Source organism: Aquarana catesbeiana, linkage group LG10 (assembly GCF_042186555.1).
Source record: "Aquarana catesbeiana isolate 2022-GZ linkage group LG10, ASM4218655v1, whole genome shotgun sequence".
Taxonomy (NCBI): Eukaryota; Metazoa; Chordata; class Amphibia; order Anura; family Ranidae; genus Aquarana; species Aquarana catesbeiana.
In genome coordinates, this window is record NC_133333.1 from 252,509,459 (window position 1) to 252,526,569 (window position 17,111).

General features: G+C 46.4%; 1 protein-coding gene across 4 annotated transcripts in view; it reads left to right on the plus strand.

The window, feature by feature from the left end:
* The window catches only part of PLEKHG5 (pleckstrin homology and RhoGEF domain containing G5), a 355,104-nt gene that overhangs the window by 153,989 nt on the left and 184,004 nt on the right, over positions 1 to 17,111 (plus strand). For all 4 annotated transcript variants that reach the window (XM_073603639.1, XM_073603640.1, XM_073603641.1 and 1 more), the window contains one exon: positions 7,897 to 8,026. In XM_073603639.1, coding sequence (XP_073459740.1) covers positions 7,897 to 8,026 — 130 coding nt within the window. The remainder of the gene's footprint in view (positions 1 to 7,896; positions 8,027 to 17,111) is intronic.

Sequence of the window (17,111 nt, forward strand, 5' to 3'; positions counted from 1 at the left end):
CTATCAATGCCCACCAGTGCTGGCTGTCAGGGCCCGTCAGTGCCAGCTATCAGTGCCCACCAGTGCCACCTATCAATGCCCACCAGTGCCACTCATCAGTGCCGCCTATCAGTGCAAACTATCAGTGCCCCTCAGTGCAGCCTATTAGTGCCCATCAGTGCCGCCTCATCAGCGCACATCAGTGAAGGAGAAAAATTTCTTATTTACAAAATTTACTACCAGAAATTAAGAAAATGTTTTTTTTTTTCAAAATTTTCGACAGCGCTGAAAGCTGAAAAATGGCCTGGGCAGGAAGGGGGTGAAAGTGCCCGGTAGATAAGTGGTTAAGGTCTCTAAGAAACATTGAAGTGATACAAAGACGTATTTTGACGCTCCTGCGTTATGATAACAGATTAGAATGAAATCTAAAGAGTGGCGTCCACGTGAGCCTCTTCTCCTCTGCGGGCCTCAGACTCATCTCCTCCGATGTCTGACCTTTCAGAACATGAATCGGTTTCACCCGTGAGCCTTATCAAGTGTCATCGGTGACCTTTGTATTTCTACACAACGTTATTCAGATGATTCGGCTCCTGCCAAAAGTTTCATCACTTACAAATTCCAGATTTACCCTACAAGAAAAAATTGATAGATGACAATATAAAAAGGAGAAGTTCGGGATTTCAAAATAAGAAACATACATAATCACCTAGGTGGATGCAGCATGGATCCGATGTTATATCTGTCCCCCGACGCCTCCAACACCGAGAACTGAGTGATCAAAAACCGCTGATCGCTTGGTTCTCGGTCCTCAGCTCTATCTGCTCTGCCTCTCCAGTGCTCACCGTAGTGGCCGGCTATAGAAGTGGTGGGAGTGGCTAGCTCAGGCGCTCGGTGGTGAGTGGGATCCCTGCAGAGCCTTGGCCAGCTGAGTGACATCGTCTGACAGGAGACTTCAGACCATCCCTGCGCTTTACTTCCCGGGTCTGTACAGCTGCTGAGGCTCAGCTAAATAACATTGTTTGAGACTACTCATTTATATACGGGGGGCGGTATCTGGGGACCCCCTTCTTATTAAAGGAGGCTTCCAGATTATAATAAGCCCTCCTGCAGACCCTATAACCACCCTTCAGAGCCTGGACCGATTGAGTGACGTCAGCACACTTTAGACCATCCCTGTGCTGAGTTCCTGGGTCTGTTCATCTGCTTTGCCCATTATGAGGGGTTCCCCCCATCCCTGTGCTGAGTTCCCGGGTCTGTACACCCGCTGTGCCCATTATGAAGGGGTTCCCCCCATCCCTGTGCTGAGTTCCCAGGTCTGTACACCCGCTGTGCCCATTATGAAGGGGTTCCCACCATTCCTGTGCTGAGTTCCCGGGTCTGTACACCCGCTGTGCCCATTATGAGGAGTTCCCACCATCCCTGTGCTGAGTTCCCGGGTCTGTACACCCGCTGTACCCATTATGAGGGGTTCTCACCATCCCTGTGCTGAGTTCCCGGGTCTGTACACCCGCTGTGCCCATTATGAGAGGTTCCCTCTCGCCTAGAAGACAAATAACATTGTTTGTGTCTTAAGTTCAGCACACAGGAAATTTTAAGAATGCTGGATTTCTAGAAAGATTATTAGGATTGTTTTGTTGTATATGCAGAGAGTGTACTTGGCCTGAAAAAAAAAGAAAACAAATGCAGCCGCCACAACTAATGACTGGTCATCTGCAATATATGACAATTTTGTACTTAGGCTTGGACAAGCTTTAATCTTCAGACCTTAATGAAGACGGCACCGTACCCAACCCTACAGCTGCACCCAGAGCTCAGACACTTTCTGGGTGTAGCAAAGTATAAACTGGCAGAGGTTTGAGAATATTCCGAATTTCTCCTGACTACCAACTCCCCATGCAGATGTTTGATTACCAATGAGCTGGGAGATGAAAGGAAATCTTATCTCACAAAAGACGTTTTCAGCTGCATTTTCTGAACTTGTAGGTCAGATCAGAAGAGTGCTCAATATTCCGGCATATTTATTGAAATAAAATTGTAACAGATTTTATTACATCTTCTAATGCATTTTTTTTTTTTTTTTTTACAAAATGTTTAAAAAATGGTTATTATTGTCATTTTTTTTGTTGAGTGTTCTTTGTAGCTTTACACAAGTGTGTCCTCAAGATGTGCAAAGATTTTCACAGCACAAGCAACAAAAAACAGCTTTGCTTCACCTGAACTTCAGCACAAATCCCGGACGAGCCCCCAAGTGTTTTTCTTTGTCTTTTAGGCCCCTTTCACACTGGGGCGGTAGGGGGCGTCGGCGGTAAAACAGCGCTATTTTTAGCGCTGTTTTACCACGGTATTCGGCCGCTAGCGGTGCGGTTTTAACCCCCCCGTTGGCGGCCGAAAAAGGGTTAAAACCCCTCGTGTAGCGCGGCTATAGCCGTGGTATTACCGCGGTATAGCCGCGCTGTCCCATTGATTTCAATGGGAAGGAGCGGTTTAGGAGCGGTGAATACACCGCTCCTTCACCGCTCCAAAGATGCGGCTTGCAGGAGATTTTTTCTTCTCCTGCCAGCGCACCGCTTCAGTGTGAAAGCCCTCAGGCTTTCACACTGAACAAACAGCGGACGCTGTTTAGGGGCGGTTTGCAGGCGCTATTTTTAGCGCAATAACGCCTGCAAACCGCCCCAGTGTGAAAGGGGCCTTAAGGTTACTTTGCGGTGAAGAGTGTTTTATAAATAGACCTCTTACAGTTCATTTTTCTTTAGGAAGTAGAGTAGAAAAGCCTGTGCCCTGCCAGCATGCTGCAGAGAAGGAACCTTGCTTTCTGTGTAAAAGCAGTGGTCTCCCTGCAGAGGTCTGACACTCGCCCCCAACTGATTAAGACCTATAACTCTGCAATCAGCAAGACCCAATGGCTCAATCTGTAAGACTTTTCACACCTTTTGTTTTAAACCAGAACTCCGTGTGATCTGTGTTGTACAGGTACATTGGTCCATCTTGGCACAATGTAAGCATGTACTGTATATCTCATATCGGAGGGGCCACTGGGCAAGCTGACAATCGCTGTAGTAGGTGGCATATCTACAGTGATCGCCGCCATCTTCACGGTCTTGCTCAGGTTCTATGTGAGCGGCTTCTCCTTACTGACCACAGACGGTCGCCCGCTTGGCACTGCGGCCATTCACCGAACGTCTTTTTTTTTTTCTTTGACTACAAGGAATTCTCTGATTGGACAGGTGGAGATTGTGATGTCACCACTCTCGACACAAGACCCAGGAGATCATGACTATCACTGTAGGAGTGCCTACTGCTACCATTAACATCTTCAGATCCGCGCTATGGCCGAATGACGGCTACAGCGCGGACCTACTTTGCCAGGAGTAAGCCAATAGATGTCCTCCCATGCCCGAGCGGCCTGCGTGCCCCCTGCAGGGCGCGCGGCACGCTCTGTGATCAGCGAATCTATAAGACTCGGCTGATTACAGATCGGAGTAAGGGGTCGATCCCAACCCCTTACCACGTGATCAGCTGTCAGCCAATGACAGCTGATCATGTGATGTAAACAGAGCCGGTATTCGACTATTTTTTCTCCTCACGCTGATAACGAGGAGAAAAAAAAAAGCCAATCACCGGCGGCTCTCAGAGGGACATCGGTCCCGATCAAAGAGGGCTCCCGCCAGCTCATCTGTGCCCACCTGTGCCATCTGCCAGTGCCACCTACCAGTGCCCAACAGTGCCACCTACCCATGCCCACAGTGTTACCCATCAGTGCCCACAGTGCCACCTATCAGTGCCCACAGTGCCAACCATCAGTGCCCACAGTGCCACCTATCAGTGTTCACAATCAGTGCCTCATCAACAGTGCTGCCTATCAGTGTCACCTACCAGTGCCTATCAGTGCCAGCTATCAGTGCCATCTATCAGTCGTACCTATCAGTAACACCTATCAGTGCCCTTCAGTGCCACCCATCAGGGCCCATCAGTGCCATCTTATCAGTGGCCATCAGTGCCGCCTTATCTGTGCCCATCTGTACCGCCTTATCTGTGCATATCAGTGCCCATCAGTGCCCACCAGTGCAGCCTATCAGTGTCCACCAGTGCCACCTCATCAGCACATATCAATGAAGGAGAAAAATTTCCTTTTTGCAAAATTTTATAACAAACTATGAAACATGATTTTTTTTTTCCAAAATTTTTTTTGTTTGTTTAGCAAAAAATAAAAACCTCAGCTGTGATTAAATACCACCAAAAGAAAGCTCTATTTGTGTGAAGAAAATGATAAAAATGTCCTATGTGTACAGTGTTGTATGACCGCGCAATTGTCATTCAAAGTGTGACAGCGCTGAAAGCTGACAATTGGTCTGGGCAGGAGGGGGGTGAAAGTGCCCGATAAGCAAGTGGTTAATATCAGTTTCTTCAGCGGTCCCTCAGATATGAGATATGTATACTGTACTTACATTGTGCCAAGCTGGACCAATGGGATTGTACAATACAGATCATACCTGCAGTTCAGATTGAAAGCAGTTGTAAACCTCAGACATGAAACCTGAACAAAGCATATCCCTCTGTAGCAGGGGGTCTCAAACTGGCGGCCCTCCAGCTGTTGCAAAGTCCCATCATGCCTCTGGTCTGTGGGAGTCATGCTTGTAACTGTCAGCCTTGCAATGCCTCATGGGACTTGTAGTTTCGCAACAGCTGGAGGACCGCCAGTTTGGGACCCCCCCCCCCCCCGCTGTATACTGTGTACTTGTGTCAATCCGGAGCACTTATGCCGCGTACACACGATCGGAAATGCCGCCAGCAAAAAGATAGATGTGAGCTTTTGGTCGGAAAATGCGACCGTGTGTACGCTCCATCGGACTTTTGCTGGCGGAATTCCCGCCAGCATTGAGAGCTGCGTGCTGTGTGAAAAAGGGGGTGGGGGTAAGTCCCAGGCCTCCAATCAGCTCTCAATGAGCTCTGCAGGGTGTAATTTCATCTCCCTGTTTTCTGAAAGCTCAGACAAGCTGTACACATTCTGGGCTTTGAACAGATGTAGAGGGAATACAGCAGATAAACAGGTACAACGTATGTAGGGGGATTTGTTATACCTCTGTGTATCACCCGAGGCCAGTCACTTCACTGGGAATGTGGAAGGTTTACAATCACTTTAAAAAACAAAAGGTGTGCCAAGTCAAACAGATCGAGCAATTGAAGTTTGCTGATTGCAGAGTTATAGGTCTTAATTGGTGGGGCGTGTCAGTCCTCTTCGGAGAGACCGCTGCTTCCCCACGGACATAGGTCTGTGCAGCCTTTTACATTAGGGTGTGCACCCCAAAGCTCAAACACACTGAAACATAGTAAACGGTGATTACAATGCTTCAGTTTGTGAATGGACGCAGTGAGTGAGGGTGTTCTCTGTGTTCAATAAGAAAAGGATGTGGTTGGTAAATAGCAAATTGACCCTGTTCTCCATCCTGAAACATCCCCTGCAGCAGGGGGGAGAAGAGGGAAGCCAGCAGCACTGGGGGGAGGGGGGGGGGGGACGACACAGGGGAGGCCTGGGCAGTAGGGGGAGTGGGCACTGCACAGATTGATTAGGGTGTGCCCAGACACACCTGGCACACCCCCTGCGCATGCCTATGCACACGGAGAACAAGACTCCTTCTCTGCAGCATGCTGGCAGCAGACGGGCTTTTTTTTGCTCAGGCTGGGGCTACTTTCCAAAGAAAACAACCTGGAGTTCAACTTGAAAGCGCTGGAAAGTATTTATCTGATATAACCTGAAAGTATTAAATATTTTCATGATCTCTGCTTTGTGTCCGCCTATCGCAGATCATCATTCAGTTATTATCACTCATTCGGGAAGATCAATTTCTTTGTTATAAGCGGGAATACAATTCCGGTGCCTCCAGCACTGAATGTCTGTAATGGCATAAAGGGGTGCGGGGTGGGGGGAGGGGGGTCTATTGTTGCTGGGTGTATCTACAGTATCGTTGCTGAGGGTATTTTCTTGCTAGGGGGATCTATTGTTGCTGGGCGGGATCTGTTGTTGGTGGGAGGAATCTATTGTTTCTTGGAGGGATTTTTTTTTACTGGGAGGGATCTATTGTTGCGGGGGGGTTCTATTGTTTCTGGGATGGATCTGTTGTTGCTGGGAGGGATGTATTGTTACTGGGAGGGATCTTTTGTTGCCGGGGGGTCTATTGTTGCTGGGAGGGATGTATTGTTGCCGGGGGGTCTATTGTTGCTGGGAGGGATCTGTTGTGGCTGGGAGGGATGTATTGTTACTGGGAGGGATCTTTTGTTGTTGCAAGGGATCTATTGTTACTAGGGGAATCGATTACTGGGAGGGATCTATTGTTGCTGGGAGGGGTCTAGTGTTGCTGCGATGGGTCTATTGTTGCTGGGAGGGGTCTATTGCCAGGAGGGATCTATTGACGGGAGGAATCTATCTTTGTTGGGAGGGACCTTTTTTGGTGGGAGGAATCTATTGTTGCTGGGTGATCTATTGTTGCTGGGGGGGTCTATTGTTGCTGGGAGGGATATTTTTTGCTGGGAGGAATCTGTTGTTGCTGGGGGATCTATTGTTGCTGTGTGATCTATTATTGTTGGTGGGGTCTATTGTTGCTAGGAGAGATATTTTTTTGCTGGTAGTGATCTTTCTTTGCTGGGAGGAATCTATTGTTGCTGGGGGGTCTATTGTTTCTGTGTGATCTATTGTTGTGGGGGGTCTATTGTTGCTAAGAGGGATCTATTGTTGCTGGGAGGGATATTTTTGCTGGGAGGGAATCTATTGTTGCTGGGGGGTCTATTGTTGCTGGGAGGGATCTATTGTTGCTAGGGGGTCTATTGTTGCTGTGTAATCTATTGTTGTGGGGTGGGGTCTATTGTTGCTGGGAGGGATCTATTGTTTCTGGGAGGGATTTTTTTTGCTGGGAGGAATCTATTGTTGGGGGTGGATCTATTGTTGGGGGTGGATCTATTGTTGCTGTGCGATCTATTGTATTTGGCGGTTCTATGGTTGCTGGGAGATCTATTATTGGGGGGGGGGGGTCTATTGTTGCTGGGTGATCTATTGTTGCTGGGAGGAATCTATTGTTGCTGGGTGATCTATTGTTGCTGGGGGGATCTATTGTTGCTAGGAGTGATCTTTCTTTGCTGGGAAGAATCTATTGTTCCTGTGTGATCTATTGTTGTTGGGAGAGATATTTTTTTTGCTGGGAGGAATCTTTTGTTGGGGGGGGGTCTATTGTTGCTGTGTGATCTATTGTTGGGGAGTGGATCTATTGTTGCTGGGCGATCTACTGTATTTGGGGGTTCTATGGTTGCTGGGCGATCTATTGTTGGGGGGGTCTATTTTTTCGGGGCGATCTTTTGTTGGGGGGGGGGGGGGGTCTATTGTTGCTGTTTGATCTATTGTTGGGGGGAAGGGGGGATCTATTGTTGCTGGCAGCAGGGGACCGATTTTACTGCTTTAAATGAGCAAATTCCATACAAACCACTCAGTACCAAAAGGTAATACTTGGCTCTGTGTTCTCTAAAAGGGGCGGAGACAAGGGGTGACTCAGAAGGGGGCGGTCCCTGTAATATTAATGCATTTCAGAACACCGGCCAGTAGAAGGACGGATAGAAGTTCAATAGACGTGTAATTATTTATTATCACTATTTATATATTCTACATTCACATCAGTCCCTGCCTAGAGGAGCTTACAATCTAAATTCCCCGTCTCACATACATACTGGGGCTATTTACCCTTCCAGCACATCTTTGGAATGTAGGAGGCACATTGCAAACTCCATGCACCCTGGTTGGGATTTGAACCAAGGACCCCAGTGCTGAAGTGCTAACCACTAAGCCACCATGCTGCCCCCCCCGTGTATACAAGCACTATAGGGATTTCTCTACTTGTTTTTCTTTTTTTAATGTGATATTTTCTTGTGTCGCAGGTATGTCACCACGCTGATTGCCAACAAATGAATCAAAAAAACCCTTTGAACCTGTGCGAGACATGTGACATCAAGTTCCACAGCGCCATGCACTTTGATCGACACATACGCTTTGACCTCCCCCCTCAAGGTAAGGAACTATGTTTGTCTTGGGTGAACCGTCTGTGACAGGGGGTGTCAGACGCAATCTCATCGCGGGCCGCATCAGCATTATGGTTGCCATCAAAGGGGGTGGTTGTTCCTGTAAGACTAGAAGTCAAGAGCACCCCCTTACATTAGATGTCAAGAGACCCCTCCCCCCACCATCAGAGACCCTTACATCAGAGTGCACCCCCTTTTACCTCGTGCTGCCGCTGGGAAGAAGCTGGGGACGGAGCTGGGAAGCAGAAAGCGCAGAGTCTGGAGCCAGAGTCTGCTGCATCCTGAGACCAGGAGAAGCTGAGAGGAGGGGTTGCTGTGGCTGCAGGATCTGTAGGAGGAGTACTGCTGCCGGCTGTAGAGATGGGGGGGGGCAGAGATGAGCCTCTCCCTGGCTACATGGAGAAGCGCAGAATCTGGTGGAGGAATTCTGTCCTCCATACTGTTGACTGCTGAGACGGGGGATCAGAGATAAGCCTCTCCTTTGTCTACATGCAGGAGGTGTAGTATCTGTAGTAGGAGTTCTGTCCTTCTCTCTGCTGCTGAGTGCTGAGACGGGGAAGGGAGGGGGGGGCAGAGACGAGCTTCTCCCCGGTGTTCCGTCCTCCTTTCCGCTTCCTACTGCTGAGGCAACGTAGGGGTGGGGATAAGGGGGGTGCACCAGCTGCAGGAGAGGTGCAAGGGCCAGGCCTTGTGTGTTGACGTAAGATCTGTAAGATCTGCTGTGGAGATGTGGGGGTGATGGATACATTTAAAAGGAAGACTAAAATATTTTTATGTGTTCAGGTTCTAAAATTCTTCAGTTCCCGGCTCCTTCCATGAGATTTTATGAAGAGTATATAGACTAGAGCTGCAATTCTCATCCAGAGTTCAATGGAATGGAACCCTAAGGTTATTCAAGAAGTTGCGAGGGGTTTCTTCAGCTGTGGTTGGTTGACCTTCTATCTGATGGCACCTACATAGTTCCGGGACCAATGCTGTTTGGCAGAATCAGCAGCATTACAGCAATGATCTTTTTTTGGCTATCTGTAATAATGACCACCACTGTAAGGAGCATTTTTGCCATTGACCCTGGTTTTAGAACTGGTTTAAAGTAAGGTTCCTCGAGACCTGAAAATGATGGTACCTGCATAGTTCTGGGACCAGTGCTACTTTGCAGAACCAACAGCGTGACACCAATGATCTTTTTTTTTTAGCTATCTGTATCAATGACCACCTCTGTAAGGGGGACATTGTTACTTCTGACCACCAAAGCAAGAGGCATTTTTGCCACTGACTCTGGTTTTAGAATTGGTTTTAGTAAGGGTTCCCTCGAGACCTGAAATTTATTTTCTGGGTTCCTCTGGGGTAAAAAGGTTGAGAAAGGCTGGTCTAGAGCAGTCATTCTGGAACTATGTAGGCACCATTAGATGGGAGGTCAACCAACCACAGTTCAACAAACCCCTAGTAATCTCTTGAAATAACTTTAGGGTTCCATTTCATGAAACTCTGGTTGAGAATGACTGCTCTAGACCAGCCTTTCTCAACCTCTTTACCCCAAAGGCACCCAGAAAATAATTTTCAGATCTCGAGAGAACCCTTCAACTGTGGTTGGTTGACCTCCCATCTAATGGTGCCTACATAGTTCCAGGACCAGTGCTACTTGGCAGAACCAGAGGCATGACACCAATGATCTTTTTTAGATATCTGTATCAATGACCACCACTGTAAGGGGGACATTGTTACTTCTGAGCACCAAAGCAAGAGGCATTTTTGCCACTGACTCTGGTTTTAGAATTGGTTTTAGTAAGGGTTCCCTCAAGACCTGAAATTTATTATCTGGGTTCCTCTGGGGTAAAAAGGTTGAGAAAGGCTGGTCTAGAGCAGTCATTCTGGAATTATGTAGGCACCATTAGATGGGAGGTCAACCAACCACAGTTCAACAAACCCCTAGTAAACTCTTGAAATAACTTTAGGGTTCCATTTCATGAAACTCTGGTTGAGAATAACTGCTCTAGACCAGCCTTTCTCAACCTTTTTACCCCAGAGGCACCCAGAAAATAATTTTCAGATCTCGAGGGAACCCTTGAACTATGGTTGGTTGACCTCCCATCTAATGGTGCCTACATAGTTCCAGGACCAGCGCTACTCGGCAGAACCAGCGGTATGACACAAATGATGTTTTTTAGCTCTCTGTATCAACTGTAAAGGGGACATTGTTACTTCTGACCACCAATGTAAGGGGCATTTTTGCCATTGACTGGTTTTAGAAATGGTTTTAGTAAGGGTTCCCTCGAGACCTGAAAACTATTTTCCGGGTTCTTCTGGGGTAAAAAGGTTGAGAAAAGCTGGTCTAGAGCAGCCATTCTCAACCAGAGTTCCATGAAATGGAACCCTAAGGTTATTTCAAGAGATTGCTATGGGTTTTCTTGACCTGTGGTTGGTTGACCTCCCATCTAATGGTGCCTATATAGTTCCAGGACCAGCGCTAATTGCCAGAACCAGCGGCATGACACCAATGATCTTTTTTAGCTCTCTGTATCAATGACCACCACTGTAAGGGGGGCAGTTTTACTTCTGGCCACCACTGTAAGGGGCATTTTTGCCATTGACTGGTTTTAGAAATAGTTTTAGTAAGGGTTCCCTCGAGACCTGAAAACTATTTTCCGGGTTCTTCTGGGGTAAAAAGGTTGAGAAAAGCTGGTCTAGAGCAGCCATTCTCAACCAGAGTTCCATGAAATGGAACCCTAAGGTTATTTTAAGAGATTGCTAGGGGTTTCTTGAGCTGTGGTTGGTTGACCTCCTATCTAATGGTGCCTACATAGTTCCAGGACCAGCGCTACTTGGCAGAACCAGCGGCATGACACCAATGATCTTTTTTAGCTCTCTATCAATGTCCACCACTGTAAAGGGGGCATTGTTAGTTCTGATTATCACTGTAAAGGGGGGCATTGTTACTTCTGACCACCACTGTAAGGGGGGCATTGTTACTTCTGGCCACCACTGTAAGGGGGGCATTGTTACTTCTGACCACCAATGTAAGGGGCATTTTTACCATTGACCCTGATTTTAGAATTGATTTTAGTAGAGGCTCTCTCGAGACCTGATATTTATTTTCTTGGTTTCTCTGGGATAAAAAGGTTGAGAAAAGCTGGACTAGGGTAGCAGATGATTTTACCGACATCACAAGTGCCAAGTTATTCGATATATGGGTAGAGATGTGCCGAATCTCAAAGGCGTGGTAGAAATAATTGTGGAATGTGAGGTCAGTAATTGGAAGTGTGATGACTCTTGGCTTCTCCAGGACTCAATGGATTAGGAAGAAGAATGTAGATAAAGGAGAGCCAAACCTGTATAAAGTCCAAATGGAGAAGTCCATTTATTAGTCAATGCCTGATATGTATGTGATAGCGCTGGACCTATAGAAGTAAAAATTGGTTCTGATGGATCTACTGTAAAGCAAATCCATGCATAAGGTCTAATATGGGTGGACCCTATTCGGGTCCTAGAATGCTCCCTCTCTGATAGCGACACAAAGAAGAGCTTGCCAGATAGTAGGTTCTTGAATTTGTATGGAGGAGCGCCGGGTACAAAAGTTCATCTCACAATGAAGTCTTTTTGAAACCTTTAATGGCTAAAAGCAGGAGATACATTCAACACATTTCGGGTGGGGGAAAGTCTCCCCCTTCTTCAGGGCTTGAGCAATCAATGTATATTAAAATCACAACAGAATACACATAGGGGCCTCTGTTAAGGTTTGATGACAACGGCCTCTCACCAGGTATTGGGCATTATAATTATAATAAAAACAGGTAGTATTTTGTTTTTCAAAACAACTACCATTGGGAGCCCTTATATAATCAGAGGACAGGAATTAAATAAAAGCAAAATCAAGTTATTTGATTATCATTAATTTAAATAAAATTAATTATCGTTGTAATTGAAATGCAAAATAATGGTAACAATGTATACATTTTGTATCAATCAATAGAAAGTCACACAATCCATGCATGAATCTGAATTACAGTCTCTGTACAGCAGGGCTGGAATGTGTGAAGAAGCACAAGGTGCCAATCATTTCATGTGCTGACAAGAAGCATGCTGCTAGGAGGAGAGAGCAGAGTGACAGAGAGACAAGCGCATTACTGTTCTGCTTCTCCTTTCAACTGTCCAATCACAGGTTGGGGGCGGGTCCAGGATGACTCGGGCTCAGAGGAAGTGGGTTGAATGATGCTGGCCATCAGACCGAGGACATCTAGTGGCTGGGAAAAAAAAAAAAAGGACTGCAGGGGAAATCTCTGAACTGAAGGTGAATATTGTAGCAGAAGCTGGTTCTGTTATTTTATCTTTAACCACTTAAAGGCCGCCCACCTGCAATGTACTGGGGACGGGCGAAACGCGCAGGCAAAACGATGTACCCATACGTCACTGCCTGCTTCCAGGTTTAGTGTCACTGGTGATGTCAGTGTCAGATTGCCCGCCTTATCCCTGTCCCTTTATAAGCCGCTGATCGCCGCCATAGTAGTACAAAAAAAAATAAATACAAATTCCTGTATATATACCATAGTTTGTAGACACTATAACTTTCACACAAACCAATCACTATACACTTATTGGGTTTTTTTTTTTTTTTCATCAAAGACATGTAGCAGAATACATTTTGGCCAAAACTTATGAAGAACTTAGATTTAAAAAAAAATTAATTGTACGGTATCTCACAAAAGTGAGTACACCCCTCAGTCACATTTTTGTAAATCTTTTCTTCTATCTTTTCATGTGACAACACTGAAGAAATGACACTTGTCTACAATGTAAAGTAGTGAGTGTACAGCTTGTATAACAGTGTAAATTTGCTGTCCCCTCAAAATAACTCAACACACAGCCATTAATGTCTAAACCGCTGGCAACAAAAGTGAGTACACCCCTAAGTGAAAATGTCCAAATTGGGCCTAATTAGCCATTTTCCCTCCCCGGCGTCATGTGACTCGTTAGTGTTACAAGGTCTCGGGTGTGTATGGGGAGCAGGTGTGTTAAATTTGGTGTTATCGCTCTCACTCTCTCATACTGGTCACTGGAAGTTCAACATGGCACCTCATGGCAAAGAACTCTCTGAAGATCTGAAGAAAAGAATTGTTGCTCTACATAAAGATGGCCTAGGCTATAAGAAGATTGCCAAGACCCTGAAACTGAGCTGCAGCACGGTGGCCAAGACCATACAGCGGTATAACAGGACAGGTTCCACTCAGAACAGGCCTTGCCATGGTCTACCAAAGAAGTTGAGGTCATGTGCTCAGCGTCATATCCAGAGGTTGTCTTTGGGAAATAGACGTATGAGTGCTGCCAGCATTGCTGCAGAGGTTGTAGGGGTGGGGGGGGTCAGCCTGTCAGTGCTCAGACCATACGCCGCACACTGTATCAAATTGGTCTGCATGGCTGTCATCCCAGAAGGAAGCCTCTTCTAAAGATGATGCACAAGAAAGCCCGCAAACAGTTTGCTGAAGACAAGCAGACTAAGGACATGGATTACTGGAACCATGTCCCGTGGTCTGATGAGACCAAGATAAACGTATTTGGTTCAGATGGTGACAAGCGTGTGTGGGGGCAACCAGGTGAGGAGGACAAAGACAAGTGTGTCTTGTCTACAGTCAAGCATGGTGGTGGGAGTGTCATGGTCTGGGGCTGCATGAGTGCTGCCGACACTGGGGAGCTACAGATCATTGAGGGAACCATGAATGCCAACATGTACTGTGACATACTGAAGGAGAACATGATCCCCTCCCTTCAGAGACTAGGCCGCAGGGCAGTATTCCAACATGATAACCACCCCAAACACACCTGCAAGACCACCACTGCCTTGCTAATGCTGAGGGTAAAGGTGATGGACTGGCCAAGCATGTCTCCAGACCTAAACCCTATTGATCATCTGTGGAACATCCTCAAACGGAAGGTGGAGGAGCACAAGGTCTCCAACATCCACCAGCTCCGTGATGTCATCATGGAGGAGGGGAAGAGGACTCCAGTGACAACCTGTGAAGCTCTGGTGACCTCCATGCCCAAGAGGGTTAAGGCAGTGCTGGAAAATAATGGTGGCCGCACAAAATATTGACACTTTGGGCCCAATTTGGACATTTTCACTTAGGGGTGTACTGACTTTTGTTGCCAGCGGTTTAGACATTAATGGCTGTGTGTTGAGTTATTTTGAGGGGACAGCAAATTTACACTGTTATACAAGCTGTACACTCACTACTTTACATTGTAGACAAGTGTCATTTCTTCAGTGTTGTCACATGAAAAGATAGAAGAAAAGATTTACACAAATGTGAGGGGTGTACTTACTTTTGTCAGATACTGTATATGTTTTTTTCTTCAATTTATTTTTCGTTTATATAATAAAAAAAAACTTAAAATCGCAGTGGTGATCAAATACCACCAAAGACAGCTCTATTTGTGTGAAAAAAAAAATATAAATGTCATTTATGTACAGTGTGGTATGACCGCGCAATTTCCAGTTAAAGTAGCGCAGTGCTGAATAGAAAAAAAAATACCTTGGTCTTGAAGGGGTAAAACCTTCCGGAGCTCAAGTGGTTAATGCCACACCTCATACCCCCCCTCCCCCTATTTAAATCTCCTTTTCAAGCAGTAAATATCTCCAGCGAGATGTAATATGGCGGCTTGCCCCCGCAGTTTCAGAGAAGATTCTGTAGATGGCAATTTGATCTAACGCAGGATTGAATTTTAATGTGAGGTGTGGCGGGGAGACAAATCACCTTTCATGGAAACGCTTTGATTAAAGCCGGCTTTGTTTTCATTGTAAAAAGGGAATATCACTCACGGCATTCGATCCATTCGCAGACTAAAGCGCGTTCCAGCACCGTAAAAACTTACAAGAACGATACGGCTTAAAGTGAAACGGCAGTTCTGCCTAAAGCGGTGCTCAACTCTGCCCCCCCCCCCCCCCACACACACACACACACATTTGTTTTTTTTCACTTACCATTTCCCCCCGCACAGCCAAACAAGCATCCTGCTGCGATCTGCTATTAGTGGGCCCCACGTTGGTCCCGTGCCGCCATCTTGGTTCTCTTTTCCTGGTGCAGGCGGTCAGCTCTGATGACGAACTGGACCTTCTCTCCCAGACTACCCTGCAGCCAATTCTGCATGCGGAGGGGGGTGTTAAAGTGGTACTAGCTTCCTCTTGGGAGCCTAGTGCTGCTTTAATTGAGTTTTTTTTTTAATTAAAGTGTATCTAAAGCTAAAACTTTTTTTCAGTTTTAAAGGGTTCATCCATTGTCACACTTTAATTCTGACCGTGGAGGGACTCCTTGACCCAGTCCCCCTTTGCATGCTCCTACTGCTGGCTGGTACCGTGTAACGAGGACATTTCTGTTCCCGGTAGACCCGTGTCTTCTTGTGTCCCGGGGTCACTGGGTGTGCGTCTGGAGGTGACACAGTGCCAAGTCACAGGGGTCATAAATAAAATACATAGCCTTGTAATTACACAGAAAATTACAGAGGAACCTCCGAGACACATGACATTGAGTTTGGCAAGCGGTAGCCTGAGAGCTGAAGAACATCTGTGGTGGCCAAAACTGCACTGTGCCACGTGGAGGACTGTGCCTGCCGGGTGGCAGAGTGTACCTGTCCTGTATACCCATACAGCCTTATATCCTGTATACCCATACAGCCTTAGGTCCTGTATACCCATACAGCCTTAGGTCCTGTATACCCATACAACCTTATATCCTGTATACCCATACAGCCTTATATCCTGTATACCCATACAACCTTATATCCTGTATACCCATACAGCCTTATATCCTGTATACCCATACAGCCTTATATCCTGTATACCCATACAGCTTTATATCCTGTATACCCATACAGCCTTATGTCCTGTATACCCATACAGCCTTATATCCTGTATACCCATACAGCCTTATGTCCTGTATACCCATACAGCCTTATATCCTGTATACCCATACAGCCTTATATCCTGTATACCCATACAACCTTATATCCTGTATACCCATACAGCCTTATATCCTGTATACCCATACAGCCTTATTTCCTGTATACCTATACAGCCTTATATCCTGTATACCCATACAGCCTTATGTCCTGTATACCCATACAGCCTTATATCCTGTATACCCATACAGCCTTATTTCCTGTATACCTATACAGCCTTATGTCCTGTATACCCATACAGCCTTAGGTCCTGTATACCTATACAGCCTTAGGTCCTGTATACCCATACAGCCTTAGGTCCTGTATACCTATACAGCCTTATGTCCTGTATACCCATACAGCCTTAGGTCCTGTATACCTATACAGCCTTAGGTCCTGTATACCTATACAGCCTTATGTCCTGTATACCCATACAGCCTTATATCCTGTATACCTATATAGCCTTATATCCTGTATACCCATACAGCCTTAGGTCCTGTATACCCATACAGCCTTATATCCTGTATACCCATACAGCCTTAGGTCCTGTATACCCATACAGCCTTATATCCTGTATACCCATACAGCCTTATACATAAAGGTAAAAAACCTTCTGTGTGTAGCTCCCCCCCACAGCCCTCCTTATACCCACCTGAGCCCCTTCTTGATCCAGCGATGTGCACGGGAGCCTCAGCTGTCCCGGGTCTCTTTCTCCTCATTGGCTGAGACACAGCAATGTTATGTAAGCCATTGGCTCCCAGTGCTATCAATCAATGCCAGTGAGCCAATGAGGAGGGAGCAGGGGCGGAGCTGAGCTGTGGCTCTATGTGTCTTATGGATGCGTAGAGCTGAGCTCGGAAACGAGCACGCACCAATGCCCCCATAACAAGTGGCTTGCTATTGGAGGCACTGTTCAAGGGGGAGGAGCCAGGAGCGCCAGCGGGGGACCCAAGAAGAAGAGGATCGGGGATGCTCTGTGCAAAACCATTACAGAGCAGGTAAGTATAACATTTTTTGAATTAAAAAGAAAAAAACAACAACCTTTCGAATCACTTTAAACTTTTGTTCATACAGATGCATGTTATCATACAGGACCTGTCTAGCAGGGTTTTTTTCCCATTCTCTAGAGCATGGACCTCCAAACTAAGGCC